The 22,379-nt window shown below is 43.0% G+C and overlaps 1 protein-coding gene across 1 annotated transcript in view; it reads right to left on the reverse strand.

Annotated features, from left to right (window-relative positions):
- Window positions 1–22,379, reverse strand: part of EIF2B3 (eukaryotic translation initiation factor 2B subunit gamma) — a 112,476-nt gene that overhangs the window by 87,976 nt on the left and 2,121 nt on the right. Inside the window, exon 3 of the mRNA XM_068141593.1 lies at window positions 21,137–21,276. Within this exon, the coding sequence (XP_067997694.1) occupies window positions 21,137–21,276 (140 nt within the window). The remainder of the gene's footprint in view (window positions 1–21,136; window positions 21,277–22,379) is intronic.

Here is a 22,379-nt window from a genome sequence, read left to right on the forward strand (position 1 = left end):
TCAGGCAGCACATTCCAATGGGCAATCACTCTCTCTGTATAGAACTTCTTCCTAACATCCAACCTAAACCTCCACTGGTGCAGTCTGAGACTATGTCCTCTTGTTCTGGTACTGGCTGCCTGGGAGAAGAGACCTACCTCTGCCTTCAGGTAGTTGTAGAGAGCAATAAAGTCTCCCCTGAGTCTTCTCCTCTCCAGGCTAAGCAACCCCAGCTCCCTCAGCCTCTCCTCATAGGGCTTGTGTTCCAAACCCCTCACCAACTTCGTTGCCCTTCTCTGGACTCGTTCCAGCAGGTCAACATCCTTCCTAAACTGAGGGGCCCAGAAGTGGACACAGTACTCGAGGTGCGGCCTAACCAGTGCAGTGTACAGGATCAATTCTGGACCATAAATAGTATGTGTCCATCCAACTGCCATCATCTGCTTCTAAGTATCACAGTATCACAAAGGTTGGAAGAGACCTCAAAGATCATCAAGTCCAACCTGTCACCACAGACCTCATGACTAGGCCATGGCACCAAATGCCACGTCAAATCCTCTCTTGAACACCTCCAGGGATGGTGACTCCACCACCTCCCTGGGCAGCACATTTCAATGACGAATGACTCGCTTGGTGAAGAACTTTCTCCTCACCTCGAGCCTAAACTTGCCCTGGCACAGCTTGAGACTGTGTCCTCTTGCTCCGGTGCTGGTTGCCTGAGAGAAGAGACCAAATGGAAGGAAGGAACCAGGACACTGAAGCTCTGGCTTTCAAGATGGCCATGAAATCCTGCAGTATTTACAACTGCTACTTTGAGTTGCATAATGATATAGGAAAGAAATCTTTCTGAAGAAGTCTTTTTTAGCTGACTTTGCAGCTGGCTACAAACCACTGGAAAAGATATTTAAACTATGTTATTTTATCGGGGGAGGGGGAGAAAAAAACCCCAAAGACTATCTAGGATGTGATTTACTCAGTAATTGTACTGCCAGGGTGGGCTCAGTTTAGCAATACAAAATACATTTCCTAAACCCAGCAATATTCCATATATATATATATATAAATAAAAGGAAGTTAGGTCCTATTTAATCACAGGCTTGTATTTAATTTTGATCTCAAAGGATTCCAAAATGCCTCACAAAGTATTTAAGAGCACTGCTGTATATATCACAGAGACTTTGCCCCATATTGAGCAAGACACAGCAGCTTCATTAACCATTCACACTATCAACATATTCTGGCTGAAAACTCTTACTGGGAAACAATTTTCTGTATTTCAGATGGGTTGTGGAGTATCCTGCCAAAAATCAGCAATTATCTTCATTTAACCTAATCCTAACATAATATTTGTGCAGCAGGGCCTACAGAAAAGGACTAAGTTTCCCCTTTATTTTTAGTTAATGATCAAGCCTCTAAATGCATCTGAAGAAGGTAGTGTTTCTTTCTTGACATTTACCATTTAAATGCTACCATTTAAAACACTAAGCCTCCTTGCAGAGTGTGGCATGGCATCCTAGTTTTGCCTTTTAAAAAGACATTATTTAATAAGAAGGGCACTAGAAAACATTTGGCAGAGCTCATGGAGGACCAGTAATTCTACTTTTAGTCGGGAAAACTCCCCTGGTTCAAAGCAAACTAGTTCAGCATTGACCTTTTATCACAGAAAGGTTTATTTCAGGGATGTTTGTATTGCAGACTTTATTTAATTCCACAGGATTCCTCATTGTAGGTGAGACTGAGGTCTGGTATTTACATTATTTGACAGGTTCTCCTACAAGTGCTAGGCAGTTTCATGTGTTTACCAATAAGTCATTGGAATTCATCGTGTCACAAACTCTTAAAGCTGCTGATTTGGCATGCTGTGTAAAAGGTCAAGCTCTTCAATTTTCATCTGATTTCTCCCCACTTTACTGAGAAACACCTGGCTGCTTTACAGGAAGGAACAATGTGCAGGTTGAGAGTTTCACACGTTCAAAACCCAACCTGCATTGCCCCTTTTAACCTACTTTCAAAATGTGTATTTTATATTACGGTTTTGCCCAGGAGAAGTGTTTTAATTATCACTTCTCTAAAACAAACAACATTCTCACATTGGAAAAAAAACACCCAACCCAAACCACTAAAGCAAGCTGCCCAAGACTCTGGAGCAGCCCTGCTCCAACATTCCAGTGTGTACAAAGAAAGTCGGGGTGGGGGGTGGGAATCAGCTTAGTATGGAAGTAAATCTCCCACTTCATAGCTGTAAATAGTGAAGAAACACATACTAAATATCCTGGAAAATCCTGCAAAATGCTCAGATATTTTGTTTTTACAAGAGCAGAAATGAGTTACAATAATTGCAGAGAAGGCCAAAAGGTATCCAAGACCCATATAAATAGACCTGTGCTGTTCAACCTCAGTTTGTAGGAGAGATCACCCGCTTCAAATCTAAATGCCCTCACTCCAGTGGTGAAAGTAAGAAATAAAGAGAGAGACAAAGAGACACACCAATAGAGTTATCCTTAGGAACAAGTATCTGGGCTTGAAAAACAAACCTTGCAATTATTTCACTTTTTACTAAATGCTTTAATCCGTCACTGCAGCAAAAACCCAACCAGCGTTTCACAGTTGTGAACAGGCTCTTGGGTTTTTTCCCCCTCACTATAGGACAAGCTTTTTGCAAAAACTGAATGCAAGACCCCCGAGGAGCATAGGGGAACAGAACCACCAAATGTCTGGTTGCCATCTGTTCTACCCATTTACTCTCCCAATATGTAAATAAACGTCAGTGAGCGCAGGGACCAGTGAAACACACAGTTGCTCTGTAAAGCCCACATTTCTGCCTCTCCTCCTGATGAGCAGAGCAGTGGCCTCAGAAGCACGCTGAGAATACACCATGAAAGGCTCTTTTGGGACCTGACAACCTCCCCTTTGAAACACCACCCCTCTCATAAATAAAGCCCTCACTGTCTAATGGATGCACTTTTTTTCCAGTGTACAACTCCTGAACGAATAAACTAATGGCTGAATGAAAAAATAAACTGTCCTAGAACCCTAGCAGAAGTGCGTGTTTTTCTTTACATTTTTTTTCAGGGTGGGTGTAGAAGAAAGAAAATAAATGGTAGAGCTTGTGGGTTTTTACATACATACATGCCAAATAAATACAGTGCAACCTTTCCCAATGAGCCACTGATACAAAGAGAAGTACGCCCTTACTCCGCGCACCAGTGCTAACAAAGGGTATGTGAACATACTTGACTTCATGAATTATGCAAACACCTAAGTACACACACACACACACACATCCCTTAATGAAATACATGTAACAATGATTACATCAACCCCAAACTATTATACAAACAGATGATAAGAATCAACATGAGCTGATTAAAAAAAACCAAACCAGCAAGCGCACACACCCCAAGCAGAACTACTGCACAGACAGACAAACGCCTGCACAAATGCGCCCTCAACATCCACTACAGGCACGGGAAGGACAAAGCGAGGGTCATAACTCAAAAGAGGACCATCTCATGGTATGAAACACATGCTTGGAATTTCTGGCATTTTCCTGTTCTGCCAGACTTGAGATGTGCTATTTTGTTTGCCACTTTTATAGCACGGAGGAGCCCTCATCACAGAGCAGGGCTCCACCACAGGAGCTGCTGTACAGACCAGGTGAAAAGACCATCAAGCAATTAAAAGAGAACAGCAAACGACCTTGGGTTGGGGAACACAAGAAAACACTGAGGCACTACGCAGGTAGAGGGACAGTAGTCCTGGCCTGCTGAGAGCACAGATCACTTTTTTGTGAGCATCACAAGAGCCATAAAAAAGACAAGGAGATGATGACACTTCTTGGAAGAGTCACTTTGGCCACAGTAGGATAGGAATAGGATAGGAATAGGATAGGAATAGGATAGGAATAGGATAGGAATAGGATAGGAATAGGATAGGAATAGGATAGGAATAGGATAGGAATAGGATAGGAATAGGATAGGAATAGGATAGGAATAGGATAGGAATAGGATAGGAATAGGATAGGAATAGGATAGGAATAGGATAGGAATAGGATAGGAATAGGATAGGAATAGGATAGGAATAGGATAGGAATAGGATAGGAATAGGATAGGAATAGGATAGGAATAGGATAGGAATAGGATAGGAATAGGATAGGAATAGGATAGGAATAGGATAGGAATAGGATAGGAATAGGATAGGAATAGGATAGGAATAGGATAGGAATAGGATAGGAATAGGATAGGAATAGGATAGGAATAGGATAGGAATAGGATAGGAATAGGATAGGAATAGGTTGGAAGAGACCTTCAAGATCATCGTGTCCAACCTGTAATCTCATTTAACTTCAGGTTTTGCAGTTTATGCACTTGAGTTCAGAATCTAGATTTGTCTGTTGACCAGTGGGGGAAAATTGAGGTCCTGCAGAAATCACCCTACCCCTGATCTGACTTTCAAGGAGATGTTTCTCTGCCCCTGTTGACCATGGACAGAACCTGGGGCTTCTAGTCAAGCCACAGTTGAACACGGAGTGTTCTGTCAAGTATAGGAACACAGCACTTACTTACAGCCCCCAAATCTCCACTCTCCCTTTCTAACACCAGCTGACAGTACTTCACCATCAGACCTTTGCAACCTGTGAAATGCTCAGCTATTACGAGGTAACTTACATACTCAAGCTGGTTAAACACAACACTGCAACATAAAACATCAAGAGATTTATACAACATAGAGGAAACAAAGTAAAGGGGAGGGGGGGAAAAAAAAAAATCAAACCCAACATGTCAACAATTATATTAAATCCAGCACAATATATGGAAAATCTACACAAAAACAAGACCAAAAAGTAGAATGTTTCAAGAACTCTGTTCAAGACAGCCAATTTAAAAATAGAAAACATGTTTTCAATGGAACTAATTCATACCACAGATCAAAAGATGGATGCAATTATATGGTGTAATATACCAGCATAAATAAAGAGTTTTTGGACTTTCTCACACCCTGCATACAAAGGCAATGCTAAAAAACTCTTTCATATTCAGCAATAATTGCTGGATCCCTTCTGTTCAAGCAGGAGATATCAAGGTTACCACAGATAGCTGGCAGCAAATGCTAATTTTTAGTGGTATTCACTAGGCTTTTTCTATCAAGTATAGACAAGGGCAGGACCTCGCAGCCTAAACTGCTGATGGCCTCAAAAACTGCAGACTACAAAACGAGAAAACATGTGTTGCAAGGAAATCTCTAATTTGAACAAAATCAGCCTCAAGAGAAAGAGGAAAACAAATGTCAGATTGCATTATAAACAGAAAAGGAGCGAAACATCCACCAGCGGTAAAACCAGCTCTTAACAGAACAGACAAAACACTGAAGCTAAAGGCTAGAAGTTTCCAATTGCAAAAAAAAAAAAAGCCCACCCCCCAAAAAAAAATAAATCCAGAGATTAGGTAGAGTCTTCCTACACTCAGCCTAAGTTAAAACATACACAAATAGAGAACTTTGCATTGCTTCCTTCAGTGTCACCACGCAACAAGGAAAAGAGGAACAAGTTATAATTACTGCTGGAGTTAAGACAGAGTTTTATACACAATAGCCTGGAACTTCCCCCACATGTTGCATTAACAGTGGGGTTTGTGTGTAATGCTTTTATTATTCTAAAGAGTGGAAAGGGAAAGAACAGTTTGTCTGTGGGCAAGCTTTTTGATTGCTTGTTAGCATGCTCCAGGCAAACCCAAAGATACCTCCTAGCAACTGCATTAGTCACCACTCTTCAGATCAGAAACCTACATCCAAGGCTTTAGAGAATCCCTTTTTATCTCAATCTCCATTAAGAGTCCTCCAATTTCCACACCTGTGACCTCTTTGAAGCTCTGTGGCTGCTGCTGTAACTGGAGCAGGGAACCTCGTTTATTTTTTGATGTCTGTGGAATCTTGTTAGCTACCAACTGAAATGGCTGCCTTTGGCTGGGAATTCCCACCCTGCTTTTGTAATGTCCTCCATAGCAAGATTCAGAAGGAAATGATGATTTAGTACTTTGTTAGCAGATGTGAAGCATTTACCTACTGTGTGCCCTCACCCTGCAGCAGGAGTTTGCTGTAGACCACCATTTTCACAGCTCTTCCAAGGATGGAGGGCAGGGGAGGCAAAGGACGTCCCTCAATCTGAAATCCAGCAGCAACCTCCCTTCATTAAAGGATGGAAAAGCAGCATTTCTTTTTTAATGGAGTGTGTAATATGAAAGTGGCTTCTTTCTTTTCTTTTTAATAAAACAAGTCTAATGTGGGAGCCAAGGGAGTCTCTTCTAATTTCTTGGATGGCCCTGAATTCATCAGGTGAGGATACCTTAAGGCAATGTGAGTGTCTTCAGCATACGTAACTTGTCAGCATCACTGTTTATCTCCTCAAAGAAAGCTGGAAGGAAGAAAGATGCCAGAAGCTGGGGAGGAGACCTAACCCTGGTCCCATCATATGGCTCATCCTATGTGTTGTATCAGATGGGATCACACAATGAAAACACCATTTTAGGTTATCTCTGTATCTCCAGAGCTACCGTCCAAAATCAATATATTTTAATTTACATACATATAAGCTAGGAACAGGGAAGATATTCAAGCCTAGAAGGCATCCTGTCTCCTCCCAGGAGGAAGTCTCATTACCTATTGCTCAAACTGTCACGTGGGGTGGAAAAGGATAATTTACAGTTATCAGCAACCAAAAGCAGAAGTTTAGAGATGAACACAAGTTCACAAAGCTTATTAAGAATGTTTTCAAAGCAGGATATTACTATTATGACTCTAACTGAACTGTAAACTTCTGGTCTGGAACATGAGCTTTGCAATTCACCTTTTCCTCTGGCTCTAACAATTTCGTCCTACTTACACAACACTCCAGAAATAATTTTCTGAGCTTCCTCCTCCAACCACATCACCCCTCTTGACTGCTTCCATTTTCTGTCACATCAAGCACAAGTTGTTTAACCTCCTTTTAACAGCCTATCCCTTCCACTTGCCATGCACTTACCCCTCAGTTTAGGAAGGAGGTTGACTTGCTGGAACGAGTCCAGCGAAGAGCAACAAAGTTGGTGAGGGGTTTGGAACACAAGCCCTATGAGGAGAGACTGAGGGAGCTGGGGTTGCTCAGCCTGGAGAAGAGGAGACTCAGGGGTGACCTTATTGCTGTCTACAACCACCTGAAGGGAGGTTGTAGACAGGCGGATGATGGTCTCTTCTCCCAGGCACCCAGTACCAGAACAAGAGGACACAGTCTCAGGCTGTGCCAGGGGAGGTTCAGGTTGGATGTTAGGAAGAAGTTCTATACAGAGAGAGTGATTGCCCATTGGAATGGGCTGCCCAGGGAGGTGGTGGAGTCGCTGTCATTGGAGGTGTTCAGGAGGAGACTTGATGGGGTGTTTGGTGCCATGGGTTAGCTGTTTGGGTGGGTTGGATTGGTTGATGGGTTGGACACGATGATCTTGAAGGTCTCTTCCAACCTGGTTTGGTTTATCCTAAATACAGTTTATTCTAAAACTTGCTTCTGCCTTCCATCAGTCCAGGATGCCAGCTCTATTACCTACTTCTATCTTCTAAAGGGCAAAGTTTTAAGCTCTGATGGCTCTTTTTTTGTTGTTTTTCTTCTTCTTTTTTTTCTTTGTAAATAAACCAAATCTGCTATCCTTACACTTAGAGGAAACCAAGGCCATCAGCATGCTGGGGCACCAGACTGAGACGCTGACACATACTATCCTATTTCACTAGACACTCTCATCTGTGTGAAGTTAGGAGTCACCTCCTGGGTTTACACCCAGATCCAAAGCATGCTACAGAGGAGCCTGTGTTTCCTGCACCTACAAAGCACACACCATCACTCATCACAAGAGCCATGCCTGCTGCAGCACAGGGGAGCATCTCATAAACCATGCCCTGAATTCACCAGTTCTCAGAGGGTAAGCCTGGCAAGACAAATTCCCCCCTGGTTCAACCCAGCACAAACAGATCTCTTCTTCACAGGCAGGAGAATTCCAGCAATAAATAGCACTCTCCTGGTCACTTCTGTTCCTGGAAGGTGGGTTTCCAAGACTACCTGGAAGGCAGCACTACCAGACCTGCTGCACAGCTGATCTTGGACTCTACCTCAAATGAACAGAATGGAGAAAGCTGCAGTCAGGTTCCAATCTCAATAGCAGTGGCGCAGCAGGCTTGCTGCCAAAGCCCAGAGCTCAAGCCCAGGCTTAACACTTAATGTAAGCAGAGCCTTAGGCAGTCAGGTGCTGTAGTCATACAAACAATAATAATAAAAAGCAGTCCTAATGGAGCTCAACTGGCTCAACTTATTGAAGGGAAAGGAGGCCTTAACCCACAGCCCACAATTACCTAAACAGCAGATCTGTCAGCAACACAACAAAAAGCAGGCATGACTGGATTCAGTGGCTAGAAATCAATGTTCAGTACAGAAATAAAAGGCCAAGTGGTTTAAGAGGGAGAGTAAGTATAACCTGGAATAAAATACCAAAGGATACAATAGATTCTTCATCTACTAAAACATTAAGAATAAAGCCTTGCTACCTTTCAGAAACACATACATTGAGATTCAATTTCATCCACAAGTTCCAACTCCAAGGGAAAACCTAAGCACCCCCAGCCCTGCACAGCACAGGCTCTGTGAAGCAGAGCTGGATGGCATCACTACTTTGTGCTACCTGCACCGGCTCAAGTGACCACTTAACATGAAACCTGACTGGCTTTGTTCACATGTCTGGGGTTTTTCCTGCAAAAACTAATCATGCCCTGTTAAATAGAAGTACTGTTTTGAACCACAGACTCCTGTACTCTCCTCCACACAATACTACTTTCTTGTCTAGCACCTCTCCAATTTTTCCAGTGATATTTGTGTTGCAGTAGCTGTTGTCTTAAGAAAAATGTTATGAAAATGTCAAGACCTCCACTGCTTTTTCCAGCACTTAGTCACATTCAGAACTCTGACCATCTTCCCAAAAGAGCTAGCAGAATTTATACAATGGAAGAATGCCTAAATTTGCTTCCAGAAAATCTGGGTACAGAATTGCTTTCCCCTTTTCAGCACAGAATCGAGGAAAAACCTAGATAACCTGCATGAGGTTTTGAGTTAACATGACAAAAATCACAAAAACTAAACTCCAATTATCCCAGAAGTCTGCTGACCTTCATCATGGCCTTCATCAAATTAAAGAGTGATAGGAAACTGGTGCTAAGCAAAGTGACAACCTCTGGGATAGCCCATACTGATCACACCACCACCTTCCTAATATCAATGCTACAATGCTGTCCCAGGCTGCAAAAAGACACAGGGAAAAACCTCTATCTAGCACAGTTAACTCCACAGCTTGAGGTTTGGCATGTACTCCCTCCCACATTCCCCAATAGCTGGAGCTATGGATGTAGATTAACACACAGGATCATGGTTGAGCTAAACAATTCCATTTTCACCTTGAAGGGATGAATACTCACTAAGGAATATCACCTGCAACAGCCTGTGACAGCTGTGAAGCTGTACATGTTCATGTCAGTACACAACTGACATGAAAAGGGCCAACTCCTCTAAGGGAAGAGGCTGTTAAGATCCAAACATGGGGAAAACCACACAAGTAGAAATCATGCAGGCCAGAAACAAAGTAGAAAGGTTGTGGACAGCAAGGAGGGAATGTTCCTCCAGGAAAATCTAATTTCCTGTGAATGCCTTCTTGGAAGTACCACCCTCCCTGAAGCCAAGGAGGCCTTGAGTCTCATGGGGAAACACCAAAGAAATTGGAAACTACAAGCAGAAAGTTGTTAAAACATCAGATCAGATGGTGACTTAAAGAAGGGCATCACTGAGGAAGACCAGAACCCTAGAGAACTCCTCTTGATCTCTGGAGCCCAGGCTGGCAGAGATATCACTGATACCTTCCTACTGTCCTTCATTTCCTCACTCAAGCATGAGTGACAGTTATGTCTTCAAGGCTCATTCATGGCACAGAGGGCTTTGCCCTCTCCACTGAGAGCACTAGGAGAAGATGGCAGCTGGGGGCCACTGATGTTTCCCCCCCCTTAAAAACCTTACCCTCTCTTTGGAAATAAAATAACATGAACAAATTCATTTCCCAGAGACTTTTCCCTTCTTTGAAAAATCATCAGAGACCAACTTCTGAAAACTATAAACTTGAATTTGACTTACTAATGTGGCCTTATTAATTGTGGCCTTCCAGTATCTGAAGGGGGCCTACAGGAAGGCTGGGGAAGGACTTCTCAGGATCTCAGGTAGTGATAGGACTAGGGGGAATGGAATGAAGCTGGAGGTGGGGAGATTCAGGCTGGAGGTGAGGAGGAGGTTCTTCACCATGAGAGTGGTGAAACCCTGGGATGGGTTTTCCAGGGAGGTGGTTGAGGCCCCGTCCCTGGAGGTGTTTAAGCCCAGGCTGGCTGAGGCTCTGGCCAGCCTTATCTAGTGTGGGGTGTCCCTGCCCATGGCAGGGGGGTTGGAACTAGATGATCCTTGTGGTCCCTTCCAACCCTGAATGATACTATGAGAATGTAAAAGGCTTCCTATGCATGAGCAAACGAGCTGGCAATAAAGGACACTGTCCTCTTCTTTGCTGTCATATGTTCAAGAAAGTGCTGTTAAAAATAAAATGTGCACTTATTTTTTTCCTGAGATCACCCTTCCTAAAGCTGAATTTCCCTTCAGCATATAGCACAGGAAGTTATTTACTCAAGAAGGCTGTCTATACTTTCAAGAGGGGAAAAATGATGTACAAAAATAAACACTAACTTCTATTTACTTCCTACAAAAAAAATTAAACCTAGGAGTAGCTCCTAAAGACTGGAAAGTATTTTTTTTAACCAGGATGCTATTTCAGCTACACACACATGTGCAAAGAGCTTACTGTGCCTGCAACCAGAATAGGTTGAATTTGTGCAATTCATCAGAAACCACACAGAGCCTAAATGCAAACATATACTGTAATACAGAAGAAATGCTTACAACCTCGACACGGAAACAAGAGGTATTGGTTAACATAATGAGCACCGGCCTCGAGTTGCCAGGAGCATGAAAAGGATAAAGACATGCAGTGGGAGATGCAACAATTAAAACTGACAAGCATCTCAGGTCTGTCAATGACTCTTAGTGCAAAGCACCTAGGTTGTGCCTGCATGTATAATGGGAAGGCATCCTCTTAAGCCTACAATGTGCAGAATAACAAATGCCCTAATAACCATTCTTGATCCTAACCTTCAGAGCTAATTGCCTCATTCAAGCTTTGGGTGTATTAGCCCTGATCCATAGTAAACCCTGGCAGCAAAATAATTAATTTAATTAGCTACATTCCTCTAAAGCTGAGTAACAAAAAAACCAAAAAAAACCAACCCCAACCACCCACCAATAAAAATACCCCAACCAACAACTGTTGAATTCTCTAACTCTTACCCTGCCAGGAAAAATAAAGATCAGAGCAAAGTCCTGAACACATTCATCATGCACACAGTCAGGCAGCACTATATCATTCCCTGCAGCAACACTGCCAGCCGGAGCACCTGCCAGTAGAACTGCACAATCAGCTGTGCTCGGGGAATGGGACTTGGGCATGCAAGCCATAATAAATTTTGCCTAGTGTGTCAGTGGTGGCAGCTTTCAAAGGGAGGTAGAGAAGGAAATGAGATGCTACATACTCTGTGAACTGCTGTTTGATGCATCTGCTTTTCCTGGGGAGCAGAATTAGAAAAATCAGCAACTTTTGTGTGCATTTTAGACACTCAAGTAAACAGCACTTTCTGGCAAGTCTGCTGGGGGGGTGGGGAGGAAAAAAAGGTGTGTTTTTTTTTTTACTCTTTCAAAACAGATGAACAGAACATTTAGGTAAGTCTTGCTTATATAGAGAGAGACCTTGTCTCCTAAAAAAAATAAGAGTTTTATTAGTGCTATTTCCACCGACAGTACAAAAAATACCTAACTATGTATTATGGAGGCTGAAGTTGTCCCTTCCACGCTCAACAAACTCTGCTCAGCTGTACCAAAAGGATTCAGGTTCTGTCTTCCAGCCATTACAGCAAGCTTACTTACATCATGTGTTTGGAAAGGAGATTTTTCAATAGAGGAAGCGAAGCGCTTAGCCATGCCTTCCAAGACTCCACGGATCAGTGACCCTCAGCAGCACGCAGACCACCGCCGTGACATCACACTTTCCACAACATGGCTCCCAAAGATGCACACACCAAGAGAATCTGGAGTTTCAACCTTTGTTTATTTGTTCAGAGAATGTTGGGTTTTCCTTCTTCTTTTTGGTAGCTTTTTGTAAGGTTTGTTTTGCTTTGCTCTTGAGGAGCTGTATTACTTTCAAATCTTACTTTTGAAACTGAGAAAACCAGGTGGACCACCTGAGATGAAAACATTCCACATGCAAGCACTCACCAGTGATAGCAGCAGAAGACATGCTGACTAATGCACACCATATTAGTCAAGGCTTCCATTAACACAACTAAGGGCTCATCAAGGAAGGAAAATGTGAAACTGTTCCATTGCTGTTGCTCTGCTGGAAGACCACATTTTAATCACTGCCTGGAGTATAGCTGAGTGACACAAGGGAGAGAAAAGCCTAACAGAAGGGGAAAATAATATAGACTCACTGAAGACAAATGCTTGATCCAGGCACACCCAATCCACCTCCTGCTTCAGCCTGAAGCACAGATTCATTATTTAACCAGGTTTCTCAACCTGCTGCCTGGAGAGGCCCCAGCCTGGGAGGTGGTGCCAGACAGCAGCTGTGTGGGACGGTAAAGTTTGGCATAGGCACAAAATAGTCAAATATTACAGATGCCTAAATTTCAGAGGAACTAATATATAAACTACAGTGACACCCCTCACCATGTTGTTGATGGGGGGAAAAAAAATAATCTGCAACCCACAAAATGGTCTACAGCAGTTTGATGAATAGTCCAAGCAGAAGGTCACAAAAACACAGTTGCCAAAGGGGTTCCCTGAGCCTGAGTTTAGCCTCCTGTCATTTCAGGTACGACATTACTTAGTTTATTGAAAAAACACCAAAAGAAACCAACCAAACAAATCACAGTATCACAGTATCACTAAGGTTGGAAGAGACCTCGAGGATCATCGAATCCAACCTGTCACCACAGACCTCATGACTAGACCATGGCACCAAGTGCCACGTCCAGTCTCCTCTTGAACACCTCCAGGGACGGTGACTCCACCACCTCCCTGGACAGCACATTCCAGTGACTAATGACTCTCTCGGTGAAGAACTTTCTCCTCACCTAGAGCCTAAACTTCCCCTGGCACAGCTTGAGACTGTGTCCTCTTGTTCTGGTGCTGGTTGCCTGGGAGAAGAGACCAACCCCTTCTCAGCTACAACCACCTTTCAGGTAGTTGTAGAGAGCAATGAGGTCACCCCTGAGCCTCCTCTTCTCCAGGCTAAACAATCCCAGCTCCCTCAGCCTCTCCTCATAGGGCTTGTGCTCAAGGCCTCTCCCCAGCCTTGTTGCCCTTCTCTGGACACGTTCAAGTGTTTTGATGTCCTTCTTAAACTGAGGGGCCCAAAACTGGACACAGGACTCAAGGTGCAGGCTAGCCTATGCAGAGTACAGGGGCACAATGACTTCCCTGCTCCTGCTGGCCACACTATTCCTAATACAGGCCAGGATGCCATTGGCCCTCTTGGCCACCTGGGCACCCTAACCAAAATCAACCAAACCAAGCAACCACCAAAAAAACAACTAAGCAAAATCAACAAGAAGCCACAAGCCAACAAACAAGGAAAGCAAGGAAACAAACAAACAACTCCCCCCCCAAAAAACCTACCACCAACCCCCCCTAACTTGTCAGTCTAATATAAATACAGGGAATTTTTCTTCTGATTAATCCTGGAAGACTGTTTCACAATCCTATTCTGCTCTGATTAAAACCTTTCTGTAATTTTCAGCCTGTGCTTTCTCACAGGCTGAAAATTAAACCAAATTATATTCTGCTCTGAGTCTCTTATCTCCTTTTCCAGTGCTTGTCCCACATTTGATGCATTTGAGTTCCATGACTGTGCAGACATCCAGGGGAAAAAAAAAAATCCTTCCCATTGCCTTTAGCAATGGTATTAATTTCTCATCTCTATCATTCAACACATTCTAGTCTTGCATTTTCTCTTCCCTCCTCCATCACAGTGGCTGATCACCACCACCCCATTTCAACAAGCACATTCTGGGACACTGCAATTTACTCTTGAGCTCTTAGTTCCTACCACAATTTCTTGTTACTAACCCCCAAAATCATGAGTTCTGTGTTAATAAGCAAAGTCTTGACACAAGTTACTGTGCTATAACTTAGTGACAGCACACATTTTGCATACTGGACCTATGAATCATCCAAAGAAGGTCTGCTAAACTGCAAGAGGTGGCCTTCAAGAATGGCAGAAGTCAAATAAATGAAGACATAAACCTGAAGAACAGTGTGGCCAGCAGGAGCAGGGAGGTCATTCTCCCCATATGCTGCACTGGTTAGGCCACACTTCGAGTACTGTGTCCTGTTCTGGGCCCCACAGTTTAGCAAGGATGTTGACTTGCTGGAATGTGTCCAGAGAAGGGCAACAAAGTTGGTGAGGGGTTTGGAACACAAGCCCTATGAGGAAAGACTGAGGGAGCTGGGGTTGCTTAGCCTGGAGAAGAGGAGGCTCAGGGGTGACCTTATCACTCTCTACAACTACCTGAAGGGAAGTTGTAGACAGGCGGAGGTTGGTCTCTTCTCCCAGGCAGCCAGTACCAGAACAAGAGGACACAGTTTCAAGCTACACCAGGGGAGGTTTAGGTTGGATGTTAGGAAGAAGTTCTATACAGAGAGAGTGACTGCCCATTGGAATGGGCTGCCTGAGGAGGTGGTGGAGTCACCATCATTGGAGGTGTTCAGGAGGAGACTTGATGAGGTGCTTGGTGCCATGGGTTAGTTGTTTAGGTGGGTTGGATTGGTTGATAGGTTGGATGCTATGATCTTGAAGGTCTCTTCCAACCTGGTCTGGTCTATCCTATTCTAACTCCCAAAGCAGCATACTGGAGGGAACAGCCTCACTTAAAAGCCTTGGTGGACATAACAGAAGACTTCACACTGACTTGAAAAAACTGTGTCCACTAACCCCAGCTACAGTGGGAAAAACCTCCCTAAGTGAGACAGGAGACTCCATTGCATAAAATTTCCAGAGACATCAAAAGAAGTTGACATTTTCAAGGGCAGCCTACTGCCCACAATTATGGGGAAAAAAAAAAAGCAACCAACAACAAAACCCTGAAGTGACACCATTGAAATATGAGCTGCCTACAAATCAAAACCTGCATCATCTCCTACCACAGCACGCAGCAGACAGCACTTGCATCTCTTCTCATGCTAGAAAGTCCATCAGTGCTCAGCACTGCAACTGCCAAACAAAAGTGACTGACGAAGTGGAAAAGACATTTTAAGAAAGTAGAATCAGAAAGTGACAGGGGGAGGGAAAAGAAATGAGATATGAGAAATGTGATTTCAGGAAAGAGAGACTTTGATTTGTATTCCATACCATTTCGTAGGTGTGTTTTTTCCACACCTATTCTGATTTTTCTTGTTTTTCTTTTTAATTCCAAGCACTCCCTGACAGGCCAAGAATATCCTCTACTGTAAACAATAGATTAAGACAATAGCAACGTGGCTACAGCCAAAGGACAGGACTAAAACACGAGCCCTTTGAACAAAAGCATAGATTCTGCCCTAAATGGCTCAGTCTGCTTTCGTTAATGTCCATTGGATGAAGTGGTATTTACCTCCCACAGACTTAAGAGAGAGATGACTCTGTTATTTAACCTATAATCTTATAAAAGTTCCAAAGTAATTTTTGACAGTGGTTCCTAAACCCAACCATGAACATGCAACGATATTTTAAAGCTTTGACACAAAGACACTGGATTGAAGGAACTGTGCAAGAGTACATCTTGAAGAGATTTGGAACCCAAGGACAGCACAGCTTGATTGAATGCTTGGCACAATCCATCAAAGTTGCTCGGTTTATCATAGCTCTTTGTTGTCTTCCAGAGATTTAATGAAAGGTTGTTTTCCACTGCTTTGCACAGCTTTTCAAATGCTGACAGGCACATAATCAAAGAAATCCATAGCAGAGCCTCTTTTTGTGTCCTGTAAGTCTTGCTGGACCTGTCTCACTTCTGCACTGCAGGTAACGCAGTAACTCAGAAGTGCTGAACTAAGTAAATCACTTCAGAATGACTCTAAAATAATTGCACATGTAAACAATTGAAAGAAAACTCAAGTCAGAAGGCATTTAAAAATAAATAAGTAAACCAAATGTTCCTGTCACAAACTTATTCAGCTACAGAAGCATACTGTCATCTTCCACAATACATTTAATTTGTATAACATGCTCTAGTCTGGAGGAAGGGAGCTCTCTTCACTCTTCATGACCAGAGAAGGTCATCAATCCAAACCCACAGGCATTGAAGGCTGGCTTTTTACTCTGTTTAGGCTAGATCACGAGGTGAGAGAGATCTGCCTCACCAGCACAGACCATGAGGTGACAGAGACCCGTAAACATCCCGATGGTGGTAAAGCTGCATTTTCAACAAGAGCATTATTATGCCATCAACTGTGAGCCCACATATAGTTTATGTTCTACCATTTCCAAGCACTATACATATATGAAAAGAATGAACCCTTTGCAACTTTACTTTCATTTTCCTATTTTGAAAAGCTGTTCATTATTGGCCCTGCAAAAGATAAGCAGAAAACTAGGAACTTTAAGAGCCAAAAGAATAAAACTGACAGTGATATGAGAAGTGTAACAATAAACAAAGACTAGGCATTAAAATTTTATATACATATATAAAAAACTATCAATATTTAAACTGCCATAAGGCACACAGACTATACCAGCATCCTGAAACCAAGAGCACTCTAAGGAAATGTTGGGCTTGTCCACAGGAGAGAAATTAAAGAATCTCATCACTAGATGTCACAAAGTCCTTAAACAAATTGTTTTCATATCCCTGCATAAAGCAAAACATTTAATAAATAAATACTGACTTTTTGCTTTCCACAACATCATTCTAAGTGATAGAATAGAATAAACCAGTTTGGAAGAGACCTTCAAGATTATCGCATCCAACCCATCAACCAATCCAACCCACCTAAACAACTAAACCATGGCACCAAGCACCCTATTAAGTCTCCTCCTGAACACCTCCAGTGATGGTAACTCCACCACCTCCCCAGGCAGCCCATTCCAATGGGCAATCACTCTTTCTGTATAGAACTTCTTCCTAACATCCAGCCTAAACCTCCCCTGGTACAGCCTGAGACTGTGTCCTCTTGTTCTGGTGCTGGCTGCCTGGGAGAAGAGACCAACCTCCGCCTGTCTACAACCTCCCTTCAGGTAGTTGTAGACAGCAATAAGGTCACCCCTGAGCCTCCTCTTCTCCAGGCTAAGCAACCCCAGCTCCCTCAGTCTTTCCTCATAGGGCTTGTGTTCCAAACCCCTCACCAACTTTGTTGCCCTTCTCTGGACTCGTTCCAGCAAGTCAACATCCTTCCTAAACTGAGGGGCCCAGAACTGGACACAGTACTCGAGGTGTGGCCTAACCAGTGCGGTGTACAGGGGCAGAATGACCTCCCTGCTCCTGCTGGCCACACTGTTCTTGATGCAGGCCAGGATACCATTGGCCCTCTTGGCTGCCTGGGCACACTGCTGGCTCATGTTCAGCCTACCATCGACCAGTACCCCCAGGTCCCTCTCTACCTGGCCGCTCTCCAGCCACTCTGACCCCAGCCTGTAGCACTCCATGGGGTTGTTGTGGCCAATGTGCAGAACCTGGCACTTGGATGTGTTCAATCTCATGCCGTTGGACTCTGACCATCTGTCCAGCCTGTCGAGGTCCCTCTGCAGAGCCTCTCTACCCTCCAGCAGATCAACTCCTGCCTCCAGCTTGGTGTCATCAGCAAATTTACTGATGATGGACTCAATGCCCTCATCCAGATCATCAACAAAGATGTTAAAGAGCATGGGGCCCAGCACTGATCCATGGGCCACACCACCAGACTGGCCCATTCCCCTCCGCTCTCTGGGCTCGGCCCTCCAGCCAGTTCCTAACCCAAATTAATTAATAATTCATAGAATTAGTGCAAAACATTGAATTATAATTATTGAATTATTATTATTATTATTGCACTAATTCATAGTGCAAAGCATTGCTAAGTGTTTTATTACCCACTCAGTATGAACACAGGCAAAAAAATATTGAAATCCCTAGTTTCTACTTCATATGCTGCAAAATTATTATTTCACCTCATTAAGCCTCAGTTCTCAGTTGCAGAGTTGTGAAGACAAACTGATTAATAGTGTTAACTATTCAGACCCCAGAACTGAATGTTTAAATAAAATCAAACAAAACAACCCACCACACAAGTTAATGAAAGAACTACTGGTAAAGAACAGGCCAGGCTCTGATACTCAGGCCTAGGAACCCAAGAAATGAACTTAAGGGACCAAGTTCTCTGTTGTTCATTATTTCTCAAGCAGCTGTCTTTAGGAATCATTAGTTTAACATAATATCCTTATTGTGTGAGGGATCCAAGAAAAGGATACATTCAGACTTGTAATGAACATAAACCCCCTAATGAAGCTCTGCCTTGTCAATCAGGTGCAGGGTGACACAGCCAAAAATAACAGGAAGAGTTCCAGTAGAGTAAAAACCACACACCCCTACTACATCAGATAGAAAAAGTCCTGTGCATTTAGAGTGGGTGAACAGCAAACAAAAACATTGAACAGTCTTCCTTTGCTCTCATGAACTTCTCAACAACCAGGAAACAGTAAGACTGGTAGAGCCAGCTGCTTACTATTGTGAACCAAAACAGTCAGTCTTACCCACCTCCAAAAATGCCAGCACCAAAGAGCCATAAAGCAACAATGCAAACTACCTGAGCCCTTCCAGGCTTGGTACAGAGACATTTTCATGCTACTACTGAATGCAATTCTGTAAATCTAACTGACATCTATTATTTAAAGTATCAAGCTTCTCTTGTCAAGAGAACTACAACAAAAAAGGGATGCAACTACAGGCACGGCAAGCAGCAAGGCTGTGCAGGTGGAACTCCCTCAGTCAAATACTAGACAGGGCAGAAAGTCATGAGATTTTATGCTTTAGAGTGGTCCAGCACTTATGCACATCTCAGAATTTGTGCTCAGCAGTTCTGCTCCCCTTAGATGTATTTTGTGCTGTGTATCTATAATCTTGGCTTCGCTCCTCATCGCTTGCATGGGCACACAAGCGAGCTGTCTATACTGCGCCACGTTACCTCGTTTTTAACTGAGCATACTTGCTCGTCTGTCTGTGGGCAATTAACTCAATTTGTGACAACTATGTTTCAGCAACCAGTTTAAACTTCTCATCAAACTTCTGGCATGGGTTGCAAAAAGCCTGCCAGCAAACTATAGCCACAAGCAGCAGTTGTTTTCACCAGGGAAACTCATTCTTCAGCAAGCTCTCTTTCCTGCTACACTGCAGGCACAGCCAACATACAGCAGCTGTGTAGTTCTCTCACCTATATCACACAGGAGAGGGCATACCCTGTAAGAGGTGTACCAGAGGTATGCATTTACTACAGGAATGACTCCAAAATACACAGTACACCAAGCTGCTCAAGAACTTAGTACAGGCTTATTTCAAGAGACCACTTTGTTCTCTCTGGCCAGACAAGCAAGACATGGAGTAAAAAAGGGCAGAAGCAGTTGCTGCTGTTCATACACAGTGCCTGGATGAAGCAAAGTCACGTGTTTTCCAGCACTATCTCACATCTTCTCTAAGCCTTTTTTTCTGAGAACAAACAAACAAACAAACTCACTCAGAAGATCAACACTGTAGCCTCTGAAGACAGAGTCTATTTTCTTACCGCATACACTTTACTGTTGTCTCCCAGGCCTCCCCCAGAGCAAACTTGCCTGGATTACCAAAAAGGACACCCAGACAGCCAGAGTGATCACTGTGATCAGGCAATAAAACTGTAAGGTCAGGGTCACAATTTGCATTGCAGAGACACTCCTTTACTGCATGCACATGCTCAAAAAGTACTGCCAAAATCAGTTGTGGCAGAGCCCAAATCTCCATGTCACTGAAGCATTAACTTAGGCCAATTTTGTTAATTTTGCTTTTCATTTTTATATCTTGTCTTCATCCCCTAAATTACTCTAGTCTGTACATTAATCCCTTGCAGAATCTCTGCCAATGTGCCTCCTAAACTTCTGTATCTGCCTGGAAAGTTTCATCTTGTCTCAATTGAAGTCTCTCTTGGGAATATATAGTCTGTCATACTGGAGTTTATTACCTTCCAAAAGAGCCTGAAGTGAAAAAGACATTTCAGGACTTAAATGTTTCACTAAATGTTCTGTTTCAACCTTTATTTAAACAGCCAGTTTGGCTAAGAAGCCCTAAACTGACAGGGAGCAAATCTGAAAGTTTAAGTATACGATAACAACAAACCCAAAATTCCACTTCAGATGATGCTAAGAGCTCTGAGTGCCATTTCTGCCTTACACAGGAGTGTTTTAATTGTGCAGCTAGAAATGAAAACTCGATGAACTGGCATTTTTATTAGAACAGCACTGTTTATCCAAGAGCCCACCATGTGACCAAGACACCAAAAGCACAGGAAAAGCAGAAAAACAAAGCACAGACCAAGGCACTTGCCTAACGGCACAGGCAAGCCTGTGGCAGAGCCAAGAACCGAACCTCAACTTCCTCATGTATTGGAATGCTGCCTCAGCTAAGATGACAATGAACATTTGTGCAGAACTACCTCCTCAAGGTATGGACAACAGCATCACACATCACATCAAAAACTGTATAGATAATGATGACCTTTTAGTTAACCTGATAGAAAGCTAACCCTAAGCAGCAGCCAGTGCCGTGCCTGGATCTGCTCCAGCCCTCCTACCTATCGATTCTGCTAATTCACAGTCACTGTTTGCATGTTCCCATGAGATGACTTCTACAGAACTCAGATGAGAAGATCAGAAAATTCAGTTACCTGAAATATCATTACATGAGACAGCTTCTAAAGCACAATGGGGAAAAAAAGTTATAGGCAAACATCTGGTCAAGTTCAACAACAGAGTAATACCTTAATTTTCTGGTGAATGTGTCTCAGGGAATCTGCTGTACCCATGTCCATGTTGTCACTGATGCACACAAAGTCCAGCTTCATTTTCGTGTCCAAGTTTAACATCTTCTGGATTTCCTTCCTTGTAATCACAATGACCTCTAGGACAGAGGAAAGGGGGATGAGACCAAGATACAAAAGCAGTAATATACTGCATAAAAAGGACACAAGTTTTCCACACATAGGATAATATTCTTCACAATATTCTTCACACATAGGACAATATTCTTCACAATATTCTTCACACATAGGATAATATTCTTCACAAGAAGGATTATTGACAAAGGGTGATGAAACTGTCAAAAGGCTTGAGTAATAGAACTGGGTTCTACAAGGAACATCTCTTTGGCAACAGTAACTTCTGAAGAAGAGAAATAAACTCCTGATGAATATTAAACCTTCCTGCTTTGTGTGGATGGAAATTCTTACTGAAAGGGACAGATGCCTGTGAGTGGCATGAGTTAACAGGACAGAAGAGAAAAATCTTCTGTCATTAGCAAGCAACCACAAACCATATGTTCCCAACCAGACCAAGGAGACCCTGCATTAATGTCACCAATACTTGAAAGCTTTGTCTTTTGCCCAGACTGATCCTGTATAATCCTCTGTGGACAACACCACCAACCACAGCATTACAATACAATGCTCAAACTATTTTTCAGCATTAGCTTGGCAAGAGAGTGGAGTAATATGTAAGCAACAAACTCATTCCATCTACAACAGAAAAAAAAATGTAAATGCCTATTTGATGGATATCAACAATGGCATAAAAGCATTTTCCAAATTGAAGAATGTGAGAACAAAAGTTCTGCAAAGAAAAGATTGAGAAAAATGAAACAGCAAGCAACCTTTTCCCCTGGCATGAAGAACTGAAAAGCAAAGCAACAGTCAAATCTTCAAATTAAAATATCCCACCCCCTCCAGAACTTCAACATTGTAACATCACATTCCATGTGGAATTTCAACAGAGAATTATGAGAAGTCAGCCTAGGAAGCTCCTGTGACAAGAAGGAAACACATTAAGAATAAGTCTGTATCCACTGAAACTGAACTCATCCTGGATCTGTTAACAGAAAAGAGGAAGGAATTGCAGAAATGGGAATTCTGTGGTAGCTTGGCATGAGAGATAGAGGAGGGCTCCTCTCCCCCTCCCATACTGGATGCCAATTTGCATTTTAAAGGAGGCTGAAGAACTTAAAGTCAC

This window comes from Melanerpes formicivorus, unplaced genomic scaffold, assembly GCF_026170545.1.
Source record: "Melanerpes formicivorus ecotype bairdi unplaced genomic scaffold, bMelFor1.0.p_v2 SCAF_7, whole genome shotgun sequence".
Taxonomy (NCBI): Eukaryota; Metazoa; Chordata; class Aves; order Piciformes; family Picidae; genus Melanerpes; species Melanerpes formicivorus.